This window comes from Physcomitrium patens, chromosome 20 (assembly GCF_059467195.1).
Source record: "Physcomitrium patens ecotype Gransden chromosome 20, ASM5946719v1, whole genome shotgun sequence".
Lineage (NCBI taxonomy): Eukaryota > Viridiplantae > Streptophyta > Bryopsida > Funariales > Funariaceae > Physcomitrium > Physcomitrium patens.
In genome coordinates, this window is record NC_143429.1 from 16,481,779 (window position 1) to 16,505,845 (window position 24,067).

Below are 24,067 nucleotides of genomic sequence, written 5' to 3' on the forward strand. Positions count from 1 at the left end.
TATGATGTTATTGATAATATATTCTTTTGATTAATTTAGTATTAGAAATTAATACAAAAAATAAAAATTAAATAAAAAAGAGTATTTTTTGAAGTATTATTGCTTTGAAGTAAAAAATGTGACATTATTAATTTTATTTTAAAATACTCTCAAGCTTCATTAATTGTACATAATATAAGAAATCAAAGATGTGAGGTTGCTTATTTCATTTAATAAGAAGTTTTTTGTTTAAAGTAAGAAAATATTTGAGTTCTCTTAGTATATAAGATATGATGTTAAATTTTTATAACTTATCAAAGGTAATCAAAGATGTGAAGTTGCTTAATTTATTTTATAATAATTTCAACCTTAAGTACTCACTTATATCAAAGAAAGTTAAAGATGTGAGATTGCCTAATTTATTTGGCAATAACAACTAATTTGAGCAAAAATTAAAGAATTGTAAATAAATAGATTAAGATGACTATCAAAGAGGGATCACAAAAAAGAAATAAAAAGGATGTATATTTAAGAAAGAATTGGAATGGCTATTGCCAAAAAAAAAAAAAAAAAAATCTAGAGATGCTTGAAATTAGACTAGAAGTAAGAAAAGTCACATTCTTCCATCTATATATACTAACGAGTTATGTAGCAATGTTTTATAGGTCATTTAGCACAAGTATAACTTACAAGATAAGATTCCAATATATTTGCCATACACCCAACTTATATCAAGAGATGTTTATATATTCCAAAAGAATATTTGTTCTTGTGACAAGTTGAATCATTGTAGATTTGGACTATTTTCTATTTGTAAAAAAATTAATTTAGTTACATATTGATTACACCAACTTGAATCTATAAAGATCCATTATGTTTTCCATGTGTCTTCTTGAGTCATACAAAACAATAGATATACTAAAAAGATGACAATTGCCACACCCTTCTATAGAAGTGGACAACAATCAAGAGTTTGAAGTGGAAGGCATTGATTGTATAAAAAACTAAATAAAAATCACCTTCTTTATTACAAAATCATAGTTTTCAATGCAAAAATAAATAAATTATTGGCTTATGAGATATACTCTCAATAAATAAATAAATAAATAAATAAAAACTAATTTAAAAATTAAATAATTTTTAAAATCAAAGGTAATAATATTGAATAAGACCAATGTGTCTTAAAGACTTGTTGGTTGTTTGATAGAAAAATTCCTAGGTACAAACTTTACATGTAAGTACCATAACAATCTTGGTAGAATAGTACTTCAAATTTAGTACACAAATCAAGAAAGGTTTTTTTCTATCTTTAATAGAGCTAAACTTTAAGCTTCTATCAAAAGCAGATGTTTATTCCTACAGCAAAGGATCTTACTAATCCTTGACCTAAACCTCAGACCTAAACTTGAGCTTGGTCTGATTGGATCTAATTATGTCCTTACTTAACTGGATCTTATCTTATATTTCATTTCTAATTACAATAGGACCAATTCTAAACGTATTGTATTTTGTTAATTAATTTGTTAGTATCTATTACTGGTTAATATTATCTCCCACCTAATCAAAGTACATTCTTAAATACTTTTGATATTAAATAATTTGATGATGGTGGCTACTCTAAAATTTGTCTATTTTCATTGAACAAACTTAAGAGGTGTTGATTGCAGCTCAAACATTATTTTGTTGGTTTGTTTGTTCAATTGTTAGAAGGTAGTTGCTTCAAAGATGCAATTAGAATCTGAGAGTGGCTCCAAGAAGACTAGTAAGGCCAAGTTTGTGCCAAACAACAGCAGTTTAATATTACTTTTTTATAAGTATATATTCAACAAATATTCTAAATCTGTATAGCTAAAAGTAATAATTTATAAATATTTAAAACCAGAATATAAATAAGGTAAAATTAGAATTAAAAGTTATTATAAATAATATTAATAATAAAATATTAGATTAATTTGTTTTGGCTCAAACTACAAGTACATCCCAAATATTTAAACCGTGCATGAAATTTAATAAAGACTTTTTAAAAAATAAAAATAAATATAAATTTTTTTTCTTTCTTTTAATTCCACGACACGTTTTGACGAGAAGAATAATTTTTAAAAGACCACCAAACATAACTTTAAAAACACTTTTAAACATTCTTTTGATTATATATTTTTTAATAATAATATTGTGTGAACAAGCAAATTATTAATCATTGTGTACGTGAAATACTTTTATATATTCTATTGCAAGAAACTATGAGCAAATAGCTACTACAACCCACCACATATTCAACATAAATAATTTGTGTTTTTTATTCCAATCATAAATTTGGTTGATATTTTATATGTACATTCAAATTAAGTATACAAAAAGTAAACTTAATTTTAATAAATAATTAATTATAATTTTGTGAAGATGCTTATTATATTAAAATTCTTAATAAAAAATAATTTATTCTTATATTGAAAATAATATATATATAGATAATTGAAAGACAAAACATATACTTTTTTAATTAACACTGACAAAAGTCGTGGGTGGCATGTGGAAGAGATGACTATCAAAAATTGTGTGGTCATTAGCAATGCCCTTAAAATATAGATGTCACAATATGTAAAATTACTAGTGGTCACCAAATCAGTGAAAAACAAACACCCATCAATCCCAACAAAAATTTCCTTGCAGTCGATGTAAAATCCCAGTTGGGATAGCGAACTTAATTTTAGTGAAGTTATTTTAAATTTTACCCATTAAGAGAAAAGACATAAAAATGTCTTATCAATAAACAACAGGATAGACAAAAAGGTGCTCACAGAAGGGGACCCTATCCAGACTCAGAGATTTCTCTTTTAAATAAAACATAAAAAGGGCTGTAAGACAGGATGCATACAAGGAGGGAGCTGCATCTTAACTATATCTGGTGTCGTGAAAACATCTAAAAGATTAAGCTGTTCTAGCCCAAATAGAAAGGAAGTGGATTCTGCCTATAACCCACAAAGTACCCAACCTGAATACAGGTAGTGAAACCATGAGGGAGCAGCATAAGATCTGATAACAGTCACACTGCCTATACGGACTGAAGTTACGAGTACAAATGTAAGCAGGATAGTATCTCCTTCCACCTCCCCCAAATTTAAACCTACTAAACAGACTGATCTGTTGGGAAAGCCCTCAGATCAACAACCTCTCAATGACAAGCCTTCGTAATCCTCCAGTTTCAATACAAAGTTGAATGTACAAACCTGCTAGTTCTGAAACTAAGGCACATAATCTCTACACTAAAAGCTCGCAAACACGCTTGCTGTGTCCAAAAGTGAGATGTTCCCATGGCTGTGACCAGATCAATCACTAACTGGCTTTGACTTCGATACGTTCCGAGTTCTCCAATTGTCCTGCCAGCTTCAACCAAGACTTGGCAGTGAGAAGCTAGTACATAGCACAAGCAGAATCACAAAGTCCCCTATGTAATCGGATATCTTGAAACACAAGAAATAGGGAACATACGTCAGTCGTGGAGAACCCACAATTATACAAGGACAGAATCTCCGACCTACCAGGGGCTCGTCATCCTCTGCAGTTTCATCATCTTTTCCTCCATCTGGTTTGTTTTCCGACGTCTCTTTGACATTTTCAGAGACTGAACCTTTGGATGTACTCATTGCTTTCTCAGCTTTACTTTGATTCCCATCCAAAGCTGCTTCCAAAAAACAAAGCAGTACTTAAAAACTGTACTCAATTACCAATATTGTACCAAAAAGTAAAAGCTTTAATCATCCTCGCAATCTGTCAACCCTTGATGACCTTATACACATCAGCGAGTGGCAGAGGAAAACAGTCCAGCATTTTCACTAATCATGAAATAAAGAACAAAGAATGAATAAGGATACACAAAATGTCTACAGAATGTTACCTTTCGATGTTGCAGTTTTCCGCTTCTTGGCTTCAGGTTCAACCCCTTCATCATCGAACTCAAATGCACTTGCTACCTGTTCATTAGCTTCAGCAGATTTGACAACATTTGGAGATTTCTCCGATTCCTTTTCCTCAGCAGTTTTAGGAGTTTTGTTCGAGTCTCTATCCTTCACTGCCTTTGCTGATTTGACCGATTCACCACCTTTTCTGTGACACAATTTGAAAGAATCTGTCACCTAATGCTGGGGGCAACACTGACACTAGAGAAAAAAATCGACAAGATTGTTTAGCGCAGACAGATGTGGATTTGAAAATGAAAGAAACTACTTTTCATTACTAAGGAACAACATTTCAGGCAACAAACAATGCGTTACAACGTTGTCTAGGTAACAGCGTTGTACCGCTACAATCTCGTACAATCCTCTAGCGCTACAATCTCATACTATTATAATAAAGTAGGAGTGAAGGAAAATTACGAGGTGCCAGATGCTTTTGCTGACTCATCCTTTGACGTTGGTGTCTTCGTAGTCACCTTCAGTCTTTTCGGCTCCGGGCTGGGAAAAATGATCAAAAACAGATTAGAGATACTTGTAACCGGCAACAAACGGCAACCCTCAAACAATAATTGAAAGCCAATTCAGAATGGGAATATTTTTTAAAATGTAAAATTAGCTTCTTGCGGAAAGTCAATTACCGAAAGAGAAATATGAATAACAATTTTTAATGGAAATCGCAAACATATGTGTAACGTATATTAATATGAAAGAATTCCGTACATGAAAAATAACTATAAAAACAAATAAGGATGAGAAGCATGAGCCGTACTATTTTGTCCCGGAGAGCACTGCTGGAGGGGTTGCGGTTGGCGTCTGCAAGAACAAGCAGCGAGTACAAAAAAAAGTGATAGACACACGGAAATTAGATTATAATACATCATTCCAAAAAACTTCGAAAATATTGAGGCGAACAGTTTTCAAAGCTACCTTCTCTTTCTTTGCAGATGACTTGCCCTGTTTATCAGTTAGCTCCCACCGTTCCTTAGCCAAATTAAGAACTTCTTTCTCCCCGTCGTCATATAAGATCTAGCAGAATGTGCAGTAAAAACAAGTTAGAAAAATTCGAGGTTCGAGCCATGTAAAACAATAACTCTTATCAAAGCCAGTGATTTGCAAGCTCTAAATTGGAAGGGATCTAAGACAGGTCCAATGTCAACGCGTACGAACACAGACCCTTTTAAGCTATGACATACCTTATGCTTCTTCTTCTTAGCATCATAATCCACAATCTTCCCTTTGTAGAATCTGTCAATAATAATTCAATTGGACATGGAGATGAGATCAATCGTAAGGAAAATACGTTGCTGACAACCAACACAAACTGATTATTCATGCGATGCCGTAAGGCTAAGGGTTCGTGGTAAATAACCCCCGACATCAGAGTCGCCAAATCCTAATTACTTAAAACTAAAGTTAAAAGATATGCTCAAATCACAATGCTTTCGTTGTGATTTCCTCTAGTGTAGCTCCTTCGTTTCTTCATCGTGTTGGGTTAGGCACTCACTTCTTATCCAACGGCCACCAAACTTTAATACCACAACCCACAAGAGATTCGTCTCCACCTCTCTCGTCTTCATTCCTCCAAGCTGGGCTTGCATCCTACGACAGTAATATAATGTCATTAAACTTTTACAGGCGTTCACTATTAACTGGACACATTTAACACGAAATGACTCAACTTCGGGGATAGATGTGGCCTGCCTATCTCCCAAAAAAACCTCCACCACGAATTCAATAACTAATCCTGAAGATTCTAACCTTTTCAACAGCACTTGCTTTTTTCGCAAATTTATCAGGAGTTGCGGCAGCCACCACCTGCTCAGAACACACGAATCTGAATTACTAGTCTCTGAAATTGCTAACGACAACACAAGTTTAGTACTTACTAATCCAAGAGCGAACTACTTGCAAAGGAGCATCCAGTAAGATCCCACCCAACTTGTATAATCACTGGAATATAACTTAGCAAAGCTGAACAAGTTTCTAGGATAAAAAGGTGTTCAAATATGTTGAGTACTAAGAACATGAGGTAATAAATGTTGACCTTTTCTTTCTTCTGTGAGGTTTTCTCCTGTAAGTCATCCTCAGACTTGTTTTTGGCTGGACGCCCAGGTTTTCTTTTGCCGGAGTCTGGTAAGAGAGTGGCTGACTTTCCCTTCTTGACTGACGTAGTAGGAGTACTGTCTGATGAAGGTCCTGCAATTTCATCCCCACTAATTCCATCATCTTTCTTACCAGAACCCTTCGGACGACCACGTTTTCGTTTCGCAGGAGTATTTTCATCAAGGTCTTCTTCTGGTTCCTTTCCCAATTCTGGCTTCTTTCCTACTTTCTTTGCAGACTCAGTTTTGTCCACTGACTTTCTACCAGTACGTGAGGTTCCCTTAATTATAACCCCTGCTCCCGAGTTTCCACCTTTAGATGATTTATCATTTTCGAGTTTTCCCTTCTTCGGCGTGGGCGCACTGTGCTCGAACTCTCCTTCTGTATCCGAAATAGTTTCTCCGTTGTCAACCCGTTTCCCTCGCTTGCGACCCCTAGGGCTGGCAGGCTTAAAAGCGAAGACAAGAAACAAGAAGTAACAAAACTGGTAAGCAATCCAGGCCTACTCAAAATGATAGCATGAGAGCAATAGAACATTATGTGGAAATCAAGACAAAAAATTTGTATCATGATTATCATCGGAGCTGATATCAGTTCAATGAACTAATTATAATCCATGTACAAAACAACAAATTCTCTGCATAGATGACCCTGGAAGAAATACAGTACTGCTTGATTTTGAAGACAGTAATAGTACCTGACCGCCTTTCGAGGAGATTCCAATCTTTAATTTTGCTAAGACATCTTTGTCTGTGAAGCAAGGTGGCAGATGACTACCATCCACCTGCAAAAATTTCACGTTCAAGTATCAAAGGTTGCCAATACGAACCCAATAAAAAAGCCATTGCCAAATTCAGATTCTGAAGAGAATTCAGAGGAACAATTGTAGAGACTAGAAAGTAAGGTAGTCCTCAATAGACGATAAATTACAGAAATACAAATGAACTGACATACGAAACTCACCTTTGGAGGTTCCTCTTCTGGTTCGTCCTCGTCCGAACCTCCAGTTTTTTCATCTCCAACTGGCGGAGTAGCTTCACCTGATACAGGGCCTTTAGATGCAGATTGGTTCGATTCAGGTACCATGGACTCGTCAGCATCAAGAGGCTTAGATTTCTCGCATACAACTGCCTCATTTTCATTCGCTTCAGCCATGGGTTCATCTGTCGCAGGAGCCATATTTTCGTTCGCTTCAGTCATGGGTTCATCTGTCTCAGTAGTCTTAGATTCATTTGCTTCAGCCACCTTAACTTCAGAAGCACTAGATTTAGCTGCCTTACACTCATTCGGTTCAGCCGCCACGGGTCCGTTCGGTTCAACAACCTTAGATTCGAGAGTCTTCATTTCAGCCGTCTTAGGATCGGCAGCCTTCACTGCGGCAGCTATTGATACCGCTACCTTCTTCACACGTACCTTAGGTTCAGGCACCTTGTATATAGAAGCTGGCAGAGGAATAACACCTGGGTACGTCTCCACAAGCTTCTTCTTCTGTTGAGCTAAGTCCTTAGCAACCAATATAGCAATATCGCATATTGCATACAAAGTCTGCATATACATGCACATCATCAGTCACCTATTCCAAACGTAAGAAGAAGTGGATAAATAAGCTAATATTTTGTTGCATCACTTGACCAAACATCGGCAGATTTCACAGGATTCAATGTTACTACACACGCTATGAATATTTGAGCTTCTTCATTCTACCAAACATTAAGCCCTCGAGCTATTATTTACACTAACCTTTCGTGAAACTGCATGCAATCACCCAACTTTATCAACCACGCTTTAAGCTCTACAGCTACGAACAGTCAGATTGGACATTGGTGAACAGCCTTAGAAGGATAATAGACATCACTACAAACCTCGGTCTTTGTTTGGTCAACGGCGTTTTCGCATCCTTTGATAGTGCGTAGGATTGCTAGGATTAGAGGTAGATTGTCTTCCTTTCCAGACTCATTCTTTCCGTCAGCTTCTTGATGGATGAGTGCGCGTAGGTAAAACGACAACTCTCTGTCATTTGGTTACCACACAAAGAGTAAAGAACTAACATTTTACGATCCCTCGAGTCTATTCTTGATGCTTTGCTAGTATATCACACACCATAAGGCAGGTCCAAATTGCAGCAAGTAACTCTGTAAACAACCAAAACCAAAAGAGCACCTGTAGAATGGTTCATAAGCTGATGGCTCTGGCTGAAAACCTCCAGAAACTACTGGATAATTGGGATGGTGAGCCAAGACATGTACGAGGTACACAAGAGCATATTCTGGATGCAACGTTATGGTTGTCCTCTCAGCTTGCCCAATCACTGTTTTGTAAGCCTCTTTACGATAGTCGTCTACAAAGTCGGCCATAAAGCGCCGGGCCTGGGTTGCCACACATTCAAAGCCATAATACACCGACAGATGTAAATGAAAATGCATAATAATACTACTGACACAAATTCGGGACAGAATAACTGGACATTAACTATGCCTACTTACACCTGACAGCACAAACAGACCACTCCCTTAGATTGCTCATGATCTTAAATAGTCTCAAAAACACATGGGACTGACACAATAACAATGATCTTAGAAAAAATCAGTAACAAACTTACTTCTAGGGCAATATCTTTCTCGGTGTCCACTGCACAAAGAGCATATGCGCTAGCATACTTCAGATTCAACGTCCGATCTCTCAGATAATGGTGGATTTTCCTTAATAATGCACGCCGAACATGCGCTGCTTGATCCTGAAGACAACATTCTTGATCTTTCAGAAACACAACCTATCCAAATCTTTACGTACATCAATCCCGTCAAACTTTTGTTCAAGATTCACGTAACATGTCCTCTAGGTGTGAAAAATGTTTTTTTTCCTATACTTGACATCTCTCGAATACAATGAAAGATGGCGAATGTATTATTTTTAAAACCTTGTTGCTATCACTAAGCAATTAATGTTGAATTTAAACAAGTTCCTATTCATGTTCTTATTTTTCACAAAATTTGCACGGTCACATCTTATGCATCTATCAAAATAAGAAAACAGACCTGTACGGTCATGACCACCATATGAAAAACGTCTATGGGAATTTGACTGTCCCAACGTCGTGCCAATCGCAATACACCTTTCGAAGCTGCCAAGCGCAGATGAGCTTTGTCCGCGTCACTGCAAGACAAGAAAAGTAAAATAAAATTAGCAATTTAGTTTCTGAGTTCACCAGAAAAAATAGCTATTACCTTCCTGCACAAGAGGAATATGAAACGACTCAAAAATTTACTTGAAGAATATGAAAGAAATCATTACCGTCAATGTTTTCCCACAATGTGGGTAATAAACCCACAGGTAGCCAAGGATATACATACAGTAAGGCGATGATACACGGAAAATAAAATTAACGAACAAACAGCTTTGTTAATAGGTAGAGCTGACCTTGTTTTCATATCATCTGATATTTCTCCACAGGCAAGAATCTTAACAAGTACTTTGAGGAGACCTGGAAGTCTTGTTCGTTGATGCGCATTCATTTTTGGAAGGAAACTCTTCACCAATGCTTTCAATGCATAGATCTGACAATATTTCAGAATTTTGGGACATTAAAGCCACGCATATCAAATTAAATTTGGAGTGGGTAGTTTACCATAAGAACGTCAAAATAAGTTGACAAAACATTTTCTAACATAAGCTTAACATGCACCAAAAGAATGCCCACCTTCAAAAGCACATGGTCACTAGGAGTATCAGGATCAGAAGTAGATTCAGCAACATCCTGTAAAAAATGCAACAAATGAGATACGTATGTTACCATCTGACTGGTTGGTTCAGCTCAGATCAGATCAGACTATTATCAGAGGCATGCCCAATGAAGAAACCCAATAATCCGGAAACATTTTGAAACCCACAACTTCCTTAAGCATTTGCAGATACTCCATAACAGGCGTTACGTTATTAGCCATATCAATATGAAAAACTTGCAACAGAATACGCTTTTACGTAATTAAATTAGTCTACCCAGATCATATGAAATTGCAACCTGTGGAGCTGGGCGCCTAAGAACATTCCGAACAACAAACTTGATGATGTCATCTTCTCTCGTTTCGAAAATAGGCATTGCATTTTGAGCTATACAGCCCAATGATTGCAAAATTGTAGGAAGATGCGTATTGTCCTCTAACTTATCCACCAGTCTCTGCCACATACATCAGCAAGGCCGTATATTTTAAACAAAAGAAAGAATACAAGTTCAGTACCACAAATAGAAACGAGCTCTACACTACAATATTGATGTGTGAAGAGAGAGAAGCACAAGAATGCTACTGTGTTAAATAAAAATAGAAAACTTACACCGTACAACACAGACAATGCCTTCAGTCCCGAGTCAGCAGTCATGGCTGCAATTGCAGAGACAGCATATTTAGCTTGTTTGCGGGTGCCTTCGAGACAAAGCTGCTCCAGTACAAGGTTGACGTTGCTGCATGTAACAGAAGACATTAAAAATTACACTAAACAGGAGACAATGAACACATCAAACACCGATACGAACGATTAAAGCTTCTGTACTGCTGTTACTAAACCAGTATGCAAACGATTTGTAACGAATTACTTCTATGTGGTATTCCTACCCTCTATCATCAGCTCTGGAACCTTTATTGCGGAAGGAGGCACCAGCTTTGGCCATAATCAGTACTGCACCCTCTTTAACAGACTCATTAAGGTCTTTCAACAATGTCAATAAGTGCTCCTCGGCATCTGCCATCAACTCTGGGCAATATACAGCAATTTCCTGCAAAAAATATACAATGGGTAAACTTTCATGGAACTGAGGAAACAAGATGTCTAGCTATGATCGGATCACACCTGTAAGAACCTGTTTATACGTACAGGAGATACTTAGATAAGTCTATGTCATGGTGTAAAATTATAGCAATACAACTGATAGCTCATCTGTAAACAACAGAAATTCGATAAGTTAATTGCATATGGTTAAGAGCATATTTTTAACTTAAGCCAAGAGTTTTGGGAAGGAATAATTCAACGCAATAACACAAGTATCTCACTGTACGCACCACAAGCAACGAAAGACTAGTAGGAACAAGGTCTTTCTCGTTCTCAGAATCATTACAAACAGAAATCTCTTTGATAATTGCATGGACATGTTCCCTGCTAAAGAAAAAATAACCACACTTCGTGGCAAGACTCTTCATAAAATCATACAGCACGTGCTCCTCCCCTAATTTCTTCAATAAAGCATCCTGCAAACCATACAGCATTATAGCAACAATATCAAGATTAGCTGTGCTTTTAGAGTTTCATAAAGCTGAATTAAACCTGCTAGTAAGCTCAATTCTTTCAACTTCACAACTACCATAAATTTCCCGAATACCAAAATATTCAAGGTCACTTGCTTTAAAGGCAGTCTATGTCAACAGAAATGCGCAGAAATATGTCCACATAATGAGACAACAACACTATATGACTGAACTGAAAAACACGACACCAACATACACCAAATGCAAATTTTAAATTCTAAACTAACAGTGATAAATTACCATCAAAAGATACAAGCAACATACCCGAACTGTTGTGGCCTCTGCAACTGCCGTACTCGAATCGAGTAACGTGGACAGTGCACTAAATATACTCTCATCCTTCATCTGATGCAACTTTTGTAGATTTTCCTCGGCCTTGGAAGAGTCGACACAATGATTAGCAATAACTTTGAAGATACTCTGCAATTTCTTCTCAAGGTCTGAAATTTCTTCCTCCTGCATCATGATTTGGATGATGTTAGGCAAATAGAGGAGCAGTTGTAGTGGTAGAATAATAAAGATCAAAGCTTGAGGTGCACACTAGCCCTTTGCTAGGAACTGACAACAGAAAAAGAAAATAACAGGATTTTTAATGTGCAAAATCATCATGGAATCTGCAACCACCTTTGCTTTGTGACGTGTGGTCAGATAAATCTGCATCTCTTGCTGCACCCTGCAAAGGAATGTCCCAAACATAAGACTTTCAGCATTCGATATGAAATATTTCGGCACGTGCTGTCTCTGCTTTGCCTCCATCAAATACACTCACTACCCAATATGCTAAAATATCATACAATTTACGATGAGTTTGCACACCAACACTGATAAATAGTGAGAAGACGATGTTTTATTCAGTCCAGTGAGAGCCACTGTAGAGAGGTACTGTTAAATTCATAAAATGCCGCAACAAACGAACAATTTAATGAACTGAATATATATGACATTAGAGCACAAATTCTCCCGACCTTTGTTTCTGGACAAGTATAAGCTGTAGTGCCTTTTTCTCAATGTCATCAAGCGTAGAGAACGCAAGAACCCAATGTCTTGACTGCTCCTCCACAGGAACTGCAGCCGGAAAGAGCTGCTCTGTGAGTATCGTCTCCAAGCCCTGAAGTCTGTCATAGCAAGGCATTGTCAAGAAGAGACATAAACCATACATAGATAAGGTCAAGCATCCCCATGACAGAGACCATTCTCCGACTCGTGAATGTAAATAGGCATTTTTTCTAGACTATTCACAACTTTCCAGGCACAAGTCAACATTGGTAGTTGAGAAACTTACACCTTCGGGATTTCAGCTTGCACATTAAGAACGAAAGAGTCTCCGGATGAATTTACCAACATCAATTATGCAACTATACCATCGAATTCTCGTAAAAAAAATATATGTGAGCAGCTTACTCCTTGTCATTGCAGCATCGAAGAATTTTGCCAGGAATCCATTCATAATCTTTATCGAGAGCAGTGGAACCTTCCAAGCACTTGGTGCAATACGATTTATACAACTCCATCAACTTCACCAAGGTAGCCTTTCGAACCACAACCTGAGATTCACACGATGTAAGGAACCCGTTCCTGCTTTGGAGGGGCTACCACACTCTTCATAGTAACACATACAAAGTAATGCTTCAAAAAAACCATTGGCTTAAGCAATTTCGTAATGTTATTCTCTGATCATGCATTACCAAAGATCGCCGACGCATATTAAAGCATGTCACTTTCAAGATGATATAAAAGGATACCTGATCACCAAGGAGAGGCCACACCAGACAAGTCAACACAGAACATTCAAAGACTGCACGTACAATTCAGGATATTCTGATTGAGTACCTTTTTATCTCGAAGCCGCTCAGAGACTTTACGCAAAACGTCAGTTGGAACCGACTTAAAGTCAGTTTTAGCCTGGTCATAGATGGCCTTAACCACAGCGACCCGTACTTTCTCATCATAATCCAGAAGTCGGTCTTGCAGTGCAGCTACAAATGCCAACCAAGTCATTAACAGGCAAACAAGACGAAGAAACACGGGAATAACACAAAGCATATCAAGTAGCTAGCAGCTGCTGTGAGCTCCAGATGTATATGACAACCTACAAACTCACACGGGAAGAAAAACACAAAAAAAACAAGAAATTATAAATTCACAAAAGCAGGACGAAACGGACGAGGAAAACTTAAACAACTCTTCAAAAACTCTTTCTCAACTAGTAAATATACTTCCTGGTCAGAAAACCACTTTTGTAAAACTTACTAAATGACTGAAAGGTGAACGACATCATCTAAAACAATGTGAAAACTCACCCATAATCTCATTGGCTTGCTCGCTTGTAGGATTTGCCTCTATACAAACTTTGGCACAATTTACCACTGCTACTCGCACTTCAACTACCTTATCGCTGAACCGCTTCAGAAATTCTGCAAACACATGTGGGTATTCTTGTGCGAATTGTCGGCCGGGAAGAGAAGATAGCCGCCCTAAAAGGTCAACTGCCTTTAAACGCACATTTACCTTGTCCTTCTGCAATCGAAAACAAAAACATTTTAGCTATGTAGGATGTGTCGGAAGACCTTATGATTGTGAAAAAATCTGAAGAGCGAAGTCTACAAAGCACGTATTCAAAAGCACACTATAAGATAAAGACTGTACCACAAGCTGGTCATTAATAAGAGGGATAACGCCCGCGAGCAACTGAGGAGCACATCCATAAAGCTCGTATATGATTTCATGGTGATCCTTGTGAAGACCACTATCTAGACTCTTCCCCTCCACCATTACGGAAGTCAAAAAGCTTCGCACATAAGGTTCTAATTTATCAGCACATTTCTCCACAACAGCTATTGCCAACTTGCGAGCGGCTGATCCCTCCTGCTCAAGAAAACAGAAACAACTTAAAAGTCCAGCACGGTAAATGCTTAACATATTTCAGGAGAACTAACACTTGATGCTGAAAAATAGTACGACACAGACATGAGAAGCAACACAGACAAACATAAATATACCTTCTTGGGCTTCAACAAATTCTTAAGAATGACCTCCACCATTTCAGCTGGAATCTTCTCACTCTCCTCCAAAACAAGAGTCAAAACATTTCTCATCGCCACTAAAACATTATGAGGTTGCTCATCACTGCCAAAACCCACAAAATGGATGATTTTGTTCCAGTTTGCAAATATTGCGGCAGCTTCATCAAACAAATCAAATAGGTCCTCAACTACGGTAAGAAAAAAGGGAAAAAATAATAACAATAATAATAATAATAATAATAATAAGAAGAAGAAGAAGAAGAAGAAGAAGAAGAACCATGGCGCTGAAACATCCGTAGGTACATTTTTTATTTCTTTGAATTGATTCAATTCGAACATTGGTACGCACCTTGCCGTATCAAAGAAAATCTCAAACATGTCCAAGATGAGATCATCGCATTCCAAATCCAGCATGACGACACATGACCTGACCTTGGCAACTGTCTCCAAAATACTAACTCTCCTTCCAAAAGAAGCACTATTAACATCATCAAGTCCTTTGAAATTGGAGACAATTAGCTTGAATATCTCCTGCAAAATTATCAGCCAATAAAAATAGGAAAAGGACATTTCAGAAAGTTACACCTTCAGCCAATGCAAGACAAAATCGTAAAGAAAAGACAATTCCGCTACGAAGAGAATATGGTAACGGGCCACAGGTTCCTATTTATTTCGAATAATTAAAGTGGTCATGGATGTTTCTGTTTTACACCCATTGTTGTAACTTGGTGCTTGCTACACGCAACAACAATCAAGTACGACAAACAGAAAGTAGGTACCAGAATTACCTTCAGGGTCTCATCACTATAGGGGGCATCAGGAGCCACAATCCTCATAATTTCACTAATGCATATGGCAACAAGCAGCCCAACTTCCTTGTCTTTGTGTCTCAACAAAGATGGGGACACTAAAGCTTCAGAGCACCCTTTCATGGCATTGTGAGTGCTTTGTGGAGGTGATTGATCTAACTCTACAAGCAAAGTAGATGCTTGCTGCACACATACAAAAACAGGATTTAGCAAACGGTACTACGGAATGCAAAACCGAATCAAATGATTCAACAATGCCACTTGAGATGAAGATCAGAGTAGACGAGTGGAAAGGATCAGCCGGCATACGTAACAACAGCTGATGGGTAAGTCAAATTTGATAACGTCAGTTATCAAGCAGGCACTCCTCATCAAACAGTAAATTAGCTGAGGAACGTCTATTGTCAAAAGTGACGTCGCAAATCCAGAAATTATGCGACATATATGAAACATAAAGCGAAAACATTCTGAGAATACTCCAAGGTCAAACCATACTAGTTCTCTGTAAACAAGTCAAATAAATTCTGACGTACGGTAGATAAAGGCGAAAAAATAGGGATGAAACCCAAGATGCAGAATCGCACTCACGTGCATAATAAACTGCAGGTAATGATATCGACACAATATCAAAACACAACACAATAAAATTGAGCGTGCCGAGAAAAGCGACTAAACCACAAACCCAAGTAGGTGAGAAGATCAATAATAGTTTCATCAGTGGGTATGACTGGTCCGAATCTCACAACTGACTTGCGGACACGGTGACAAGGTCTACACTACCTACGCCCGATGTAAACACTTGCACGGGCTCGAAAAAAGAGTCGCATCTAGAGTGAGAATAATGCTACTCGGGCTAGGGCTGGTGGTTATGCTTCTGGCCAGTACAATGGATCCAGTCAACCAGGATACAGTAGCATGGATGATATCGTCCAATTTCTGAACACTTCTTCGATTACACACCTCACCCGAGAACGATGGGGTCAATCACCCTGTTCCAATGACCTCAGCCGAGGGGTAAGAGACGGGAAAATTGATTCTCCTGATACAGACAGCGCCAGGGTATTCACGCGATCTCTACGACAGGGCCGCTTTTCTCCCAATATGCAACCTTTTCCAGGTCTCTCTACCTCTATTCCGATCATTTGAACCCAGTGACGAACACTAACTCCAGGTGCCTAGAAAAAGGTATCCTCGGTCCACTTCCAACTTGTGATCCAAGGTATTATTAAATTATATCCTAGATGAGATATTCTCATTTTCGTACTTCTACATTGAGATGTCGCATTGGTTCACAATTTGCATAATATGATGCTTTGCGTACTCATTTTCACGCCAGTTTCCCCACATCCTCGATAGAACCTTACTGCATTTCCTCCCGTACCTATGATTGTTCGTAAAACCTACTGATGCCCCGTTCCGTACATTCCTCACTACTATTATGAATATAAATAAATAAACAAATAAGGCAGCTTCTCGGAGTCACTCGTCGAGAAAGTACTGTGGCATTCTTGTCACGGTGGCTGTAACCACAATGTGCCTGGTCATCTGAATTCAAAACTAATTACCAGAGGGCATAAAACATTTGATTTTTATAAACTAAAAAAAGTACTACTTACCACCAGCAGCTTGACCAGGGCATCCTTCGACTGTGACTTCCCCAGTTTCTTGCCAATGTCGATCAACTCAGCCTCTTTGCCTTTGTTCTTCGACATGTTGAGACAACAGCAGAGCCGGAGCTCCTCCAACTCTCTTAAAACTCCCCTACCCTTCTCGCACCACCCTCAGCGGCGTCCTTTCCGAGGCCGGCAAGACCCTCCGGCCCATACACCTGTACTTCGTTACACCGCTTCGCCCTCCACGGATACAATTCGATGATGCCGAACTCCCAGGTCCCGCCCTATGCTGCTACACACTTAATCGCCCGTCCCGTCCAAACCCTGATTCCCACCACATCGCACACTCTCCTCCACTCTGGCCCCTCTCCCAATCAAACGAACTCACCACTACTACCTCTCCCCCCCCCTCACCGAACGTACTCCCTCCGCACTCACACTGCCTAATCTCCCTCGTCGAAACCCGACCTTCCACTGCCTGCGAAACGAACAACACCGCTTCGCCGGACTCTCTCCCACCTCTCCCCACCTCGACGTCCCCCTTTCAAAAAAAAACCCCCGCGAGCTCACCCCGAAAAACCCCGACACACTTCCAAAAAAGAAGTGGAAAAAAAAAAAAAAAAAAAAAAAAAAAAAACGGAGGAGAGGGGGGCGGGGGCAGGCGATTAGCAACGTCCCGGTGTCAGAAAGCGTCAAGCACTCAGTGAGCGGTAGAAAGAGAGAGTGTGCGTGAGAGTGAACGAGTGAGTGAATGAATGAGTGCGAGAGAGAGTGAGAGCGGGAAGGCGCTAGCTAGCGGCAGGCGGATGCCATGGCCAGCCAACAACTCAAAACGCACCAAAAACGGCCACTACGTTCCCCCGCCCTCTTTCTTCTGACCCCCCGCCCTCCGTCGTCCTCACACATCCCCCCCCCCACCTCCATCCGCTCGGTCACCCGTCCCCGCTCCCATTCTTCCGTCTCCGCGCCAACTTCCTTGTTCCCTCGTTCCCTCCCCCACCCTGGCTCCCTTTTCAATGTTCGTTGACGGTTCCCTAACCGTTCCCCTTCGTCCTCCTCCGCACTGGATTCGCTCTCACCCCGATCGCTTGAGTTCCCCTCGGTTCCCTTGGCTCGAGTGGATTGAACTAAAATTGGTTGAATGCTCCCCCGAACTGGTGAAGCAGAAATGCTTGGACTGGTGACCGCGGCTACCGTCTGGCCATCACACTCGTGAGCTGGCGACGAGATTCTGCTAACGGATGAAGAGCCACTGGGTTCGTTATTCACGGAGATAGATGATGGTTCAGACTATTCATCCCCACCCCGCTCCTTCCCCCGCAGACCTGACTGCCTCGCCACCGTGGCGCTGATTGTCGCTCCTGGCATGGAGGAGCCCTCCCTTTCGCGCCTTAAGACGTGTCTTCTTTCCACAGGATGGAGACCTGCCACGTCGGCATCGGGATCTCTTCGCCTCCAGGGGGCTGGCTGCCCGAGTGGATGGAATATTACCGGATGGGCCAGTGAAAGAGGTTCAAAATTAAATGCTCCCTGAAATTCATTCTTGCGTTGGCGTGGGTAATGAGCCATAGTAACTTATGATAATAATTGCTTGATTGGTTAATGATAATAATATCAATCATTTCATTTGAAATTTCTACTTGTTATCACATAATTGCTTGAAAATCGTTGTGTTTCTTCTAGTATTCTTAAGAGGAGGATCACAATACGAAGAAGAAGCAAGACAATCCCGTGTGGCACAAGCTCCTCTGCCCCACTTTCAATAAACGGAAAATATACAAAAGAAGACAAAAAAGGGGGGGGGGGAAAACGAAAACAAAAGTGTAGATTCCTCTAAAAGTAGTATCTGCTCATTCCATGGGAGGGGGCATTTTGTCTGTAACAGGACCCCACGTGTGCTGATCTGGCGGCTGACATGGCAACTTACTTTAGTACATTGACGACAGCGTAACGAACTTTTCCATCTTTTCCCTCATTCTTGTCCTCAATGGTAAGCAAAAATTGCAAAACCAAAAAAAATAAATTGTACCCCACCTTTATTCAAATGATTTCAAGATTTTTTCCATGGAACCATAAATCCTTTTCCTAAAAATGAAATAAAATAAAATAAAAATCTATATATATATTATATATCATTAGAACATGCACACATCCAGTGTAATTTTATTAATTTTTAATTTATTTCCCAATAACAAAAAAGTAACTTATGAACAATAACACTCGGAATTAAATCACGCCAATTGTTGCTCATGTGCGCAAGGGCACGAGGAGTTCGCGAGCGCGCTCTCAATGTGCGAGCCCAGGGGAACAGCTTCGAGAACATGTTCGAATCAGGGAACGAAGCTTCCATGCGTTCGTTCTTTGGGTTCCCTCCGCCTTGATCTCACTTCAGTCTCGGTGTGGATGCGTGGATGCGTGCTCATCTGCCCCGATCCCGTGCCTTTCATGAGATTTGCTGCGAGCCTAGTTTCGGATCGAGAAGGGTAATTTGGAAAGCAGTCATGAAGAGTCGGTGAGTTTTACTTTCCCAGTGAAACCACCACCTGCAACGATCAGATCATCGAAGCGAGACCAACTAAAACCCGAGGGATCCAGAGCAGTTGAATCGGGGGTCTAGATTGCGAAGCATGCGGCGCGCGTATCTAACAGAACAAAACATCGTTGTTACAGGAATAAATCCAATGGAAGTAGGGCTCGAGGTGATCTGATCGGCGTGGCGCTGAAGAGTAGGATGCACCGCAGGATGAATTGAGCTTGGATCCATCACCACCAACTGAACTAGATAGGAGGAGTCCACCGGTTTGCGATGCCATTACCCTCTGGATTTCTTCATATACTCGTCGTTGACTTTCGACAACGGTGTATGGACAGTCGTCAAACACACGAGCATATGAATAAGTTAGTCGGTATCGATGTTGCGGAGCAGTCGGTTTGAATCGCATGAAATGAGCTGGGCATGACTTGGCAGCAATTTTATTATAAAAATATTGACTTGGAATCTTGGGTGGAGACCAATGAATCAGAAACATGGGATGTGGTGTGGTTTTCTACTTCGGTGCTCAATCCTCCTGTTCCTGAGTGGAATTGTCCAAACTATCAAATCTATTACCTTTGTATATATAATATTTTTGAATGTTTACAGGAGTTTGTCAAGTAAACATATGTGTAAGTGGGTTCAACTTAATTTTATTTAGCGTTGAAGGAAAATGTTTGGTTCCCTTACAGTCTAATCTACAACATCAATGTTATTGAATTGATCTCGGTGGTTTGTGTGTAAATTTTTGTATGATTCTTACCATGTTGTGTTTTGTTAATAAATCGACTACAGATGTTATAAAAAAGGACAAAATATGACATGGTTTTAACACATATTAATCACACATGAATTTAGTTTGATTATTATTGGAAATTGGTTGCATGTTTAAAATATTGAATATTTTATTGTTGTTGGTGTTGTTCTTATTATTATTGTTGATATTGATTTAATTTTTTTGATTTAATTTTTAAAATTTTGAATTAAAGACACTTGCTTTTGTTGAAAGTTGTGACGACTCAAGACATTACTTGCAAATCATGTTTCGGCTTACTTTTACTAGAGTAGGTGGTTATTTTGGTGATATATAAATATATATATATATATATAGGCACAGAAGTGAATTTTGTTTAGTTGCAAAATTTTAGGCTTCTTAAACATTTTTTGAATAGTTTTATTGTTACGAGTATTAATACAAGTTCAAACCAAAAAACTTATTTATTTTTTGTTAATTATTTTACAAGTTCTATCCATTTAAGTACGAATTGTGCGAGGAGAATATTAAACATTATTATATATTTTAAAATTTCATTGGAATTTTGTTTGTAGGCTTTTAATTATTTATTTTGTAAAATTGTGTTTTCATACAATGTCTTTCACGAGGTTTCAATAATATGCACACAAATAGAATAACATAGAGACAATCAGCACATAATTAAAATTAGTTCTTAATTAGGAATTAAATGAATTGAGGTATGCTTGAGAAACAATAATTACGGATTTATTTTTTCTTTTCTTTTCAAACGGATCTTGCTAATGTATACGTTATTTTCTCTCTTGAAATATAAGTTCTAAATGATTACTTTAATTAACATATATGTGTAGCTTTTTCTAAATTCTAATTTGTTTCTATTCTAAAATTGAGTGAAGTCTATTTAAATGGCCTCTTTGTAAGATTTTAGAAGTGATTTTGTATTCGAATTTTTAAAAACTGCATCGACGAATTGTGTTTGTAAGAGTCACACAATCTCTAAGCATTAGTGTTATATTTTTACTTTTTAGTCTTTGACCTTTTAGTTTTAATAGGTTGAATGATTTTTTTTCTAGTGGAATTTGAGGGTCATGTGAATAAACTAAAAAATAAAAGACATAACATGTAAATGAATTTAGTAGCTGGGTTTGATTTATTATATTTATTTTTAAAAAAAAATCCAAATTTTTGAAACATATTACAAAGTTTTTGGATGAACTGTAGAACGTCAAATATAAATCTTCAATTCAATTAATTATGCCTCAAATGAATCATCACCTGACTTATCAATGTTTTTGTTTCCATATTGCATTTTTATTAACATAACAAAAGTATCTGAATGTTGATACATTTTAAAAATAGTTTAGACATGTATTCAAAAATAAGATACCATTAAAGTGGTCCCTAAAATTACATATAACAATGACAAGGATAAGAAATTTCCCATAGAAATAATTTTCTGAACTTGTTTGTGCCAAGAAATTATAATAAAGTTTTTTAGTGATTGAATTATTATTATTATTATTATTATTGTTATTATTATGATGAGACTTTGTTCAAAAGCAAAAAAGAAATTGGCAATAAATTGAAGTTGATAATTTTATTTCTTATTCATTTACAATGACTGCATATATTATTCAAAAGGGAAAAAAGTAAAAGTGAAAGTGAAAAGAGATTAGAGCAAACTATAATGCCAAATTTCTTGTAAAGAATGTTTCAATAAAGTTACGAACAGAGTTTTCGTCAATAAATCCGTTCATCCCTTGTGCACCTAGAGACCCCATTCACACCGCGTTAGATAAAAACAAGGTTCGGTCGGAACTTGACATCACAAGAGCCCTGTTCACACAGCGTGTGCGCGAAACACAATAATGGCACTATCCTGGCCTTGACTTTGTTCACACAGCAGAGGCTAAAGGGATGAGAGTTGGACTGTGGGGCCTCGCTCTTACGCAGATTGGCTTTGATCTCAAGTCCTGGCACGCAATTCACTCATGAAATCGATTTCGGAGCGATTTTTGTCGGTTGCAGCGTGGCGCTAGATGCATCGATACGTTGTGAGTAATGGGTTTGTGACTGATTATTCAATCAGGTTTCCATGGCACAGTACCATGCAATGCCGGCTGCTTGGATTTGTGAGTATTTCCACGCTGGGCCTATAGTTCCTCTCCGAAGATCGAGTCCAGCCCATCGAAGACGCGCCACAGCTGCGAACCCTGCTGCTTGTCTTTCCTGATGCCGTTTCCAATTCGTGGAATCAACTAGTGGTGCGTTGTCGCCCGTTACAGAGAGATCAAAGCATCAAAATGGGTGTATTTTATGAGTAGAGTGCAGCATCGTTCAATTGGTCTTGGTTAGAAAATGCTTTGGTCAACCTGGACGGCTGTGCCGTTGAACATAAGAATGGAGTACGTTGGTGTCTGACAACGGCTTCATTCCAAGACAGGTGGGCGGAAGTAGGAAGTTGGGGTAATGGAACGGGTGGCGAGTCAGACGAAGTTTCTTTTCGTCGGGTGGGTTTGAAGCTCGAAGCAGGATGGGCCCACCGATCGGCACTTACCATCGATAATGTGAACCCGACGCTGCTGGAACGATCAGGAACCGAGACGAAATTAATTTGCTTTGCTCGCTTCACAGGTTACAACATTTCCTCAAGCGGATCACAAGCTTTTCGCAGTGCTAGCTTCACTGAGTCATCCACGCGCCACTGACACCGCACTCACTGCCTCTGGTGCAGCACGTAGCAGTCACATTTCTCACACTTACGAGGAAGTAACTCACAGGGACACTGTTTAATCTTGTGCATGATCGAAGGTGTTATCATCGGGGTCTCGGAGCCGTGCCGCATCATCAATAGTCAGGCCTAGGAAAACATCCGTCCCGGTGGTGTATTCGAGTTACTGATACCCCTTCGCTGTCACGAGTTGACTGGCAGGAGTGTTTGCCAGGAACAGGTGATGTTCTGCTTAATTGCTACGACACGATACTGTTCTTTTTCTGGAAATTTCAGGAATATCAGACAAGATCATGAACGAAAGGATCTGCATCTGGCCTCTCCTTTCTTCTTCGTCTGCAACCGACACCTTTCAAGTGTGAACTTGTTACAGGACAATTAGGGCATTCACATGTGGTGGATGATTCTGAAGCATGTTTGTCAGAAGAATGCTTGCTGTGGCGAACCTCAAACCCTGTCAAAAGTTTACAATGTGATGTGAGGTCAATTTCCTCTTTAGGCCAACTAATTTGATCCACTGGAAACATCAACGCATCAATGTATTTCTCTGCAGGAAGCTTGGCATCTGAACAGTGCTTCATTTGGAAGGCGGGGGAGATGCCGTTTGAAGAAGACGATCCACAGCTCAGTGATGTTTGCTGCCCTTTGTTATTGCATGAAACGGCCACCCTCGAGGTAAATTTGAAGCAAACATTTAGAAGCCATTATTCGTGAAATACAACATACAAAGAAGTTTCATCACGAGATAAGTATTGCTAAAAATGATGAGAGTCTCGGTGTCAAGCGATTTTTGCTCTCGACCATGGTGCTTTGAGTTCAGTCATTTCCTCTCGCAACCAAGACTCTGAAATCTGCAAGACATGCAGTCAACGTTCTGACGCAAATAAAACGGGATAAGCACCAAACTGGGTGTGTGGGCCAACTCATTATCTGCTAAATCAAAGGGCTAATCTCATGTTCCTGGGTCCTAGACAACAAGCAACTGTTTTGAGTCGTACAGGAAGTTCGATTGTCAATTGTAAGCATCCTGATGAGCTGCAGCAAGGGAGCGATCCAGCATCCTCTCGACGAAAGCAGATAAGGAACAACCGAGCAAACAAAGCTGCACAAGTGGGCCAAGCTTTACTTCTTCTTGCCTCTTGCCTCTGTTTTTTACCAGTTGTTTCATCTTTGGCGTTGAACCTCCTTCCGCTGTGCATCTCCTTCAGTGTCATCATCTCGCCTCCCTCAATGCCGCATCTTCCCAATCAGTTTGAGGTCTACACAACTGCACTT

At 39.1% G+C, this 24,067-nt stretch overlaps 1 protein-coding gene across 6 annotated transcripts; it reads right to left on the minus strand.

Annotated features, from left to right (window-relative positions):
* Window positions 1-2,805: 2,805 nt before the first annotated feature.
* LOC112273308 (sister chromatid cohesion protein PDS5 homolog A) lies at window positions 2,806-17,365 on the minus strand. 6 transcript variants are annotated; one of them, XM_090245272.1, is made up of 34 exons: window positions 16,778-17,365; window positions 15,141-15,344; window positions 14,702-14,883; window positions 14,329-14,455; window positions 13,976-14,194; window positions 13,630-13,846; window positions 13,160-13,305; window positions 12,731-12,873; window positions 12,295-12,444; window positions 11,954-12,002; window positions 11,594-11,785; window positions 11,087-11,272; window positions 10,643-10,803; window positions 10,365-10,491; window positions 10,054-10,209; window positions 9,733-9,789; window positions 9,453-9,589; window positions 9,071-9,188; window positions 8,635-8,769; window positions 8,196-8,401; window positions 7,898-8,045; window positions 7,316-7,580; window positions 6,999-7,198; window positions 6,733-6,819; window positions 5,977-6,483; window positions 5,691-5,747; window positions 5,437-5,531; window positions 5,126-5,177; window positions 4,860-4,958; window positions 4,702-4,745; window positions 4,353-4,430; window positions 3,875-4,083; window positions 3,519-3,658; window positions 2,806-3,356 (listed from the first exon to the last, which is right to left on the minus strand). In XM_090245272.1, exons 1-34 carry the CDS (start codon window positions 16,871-16,873, stop codon window positions 3,306-3,308), a joined length of 5,040 nt encoding a protein of 1,679 aa, XP_090101398.1. In that variant the 5' UTR covers window positions 16,874-17,365; the 3' UTR covers window positions 2,806-3,305. The 6 variants fall into 6 exon arrangements, with proteins under 6 accessions (XP_090101398.1, XP_073385488.1, XP_090101399.1 ...); XM_073529387.2 differs by having other exon boundaries at window positions 2,806-3,363; XM_090245273.1 differs by having other exon boundaries at window positions 3,515-3,658.
* Between the last annotated feature and the right edge of the window lie 6,702 nt (window positions 17,366-24,067).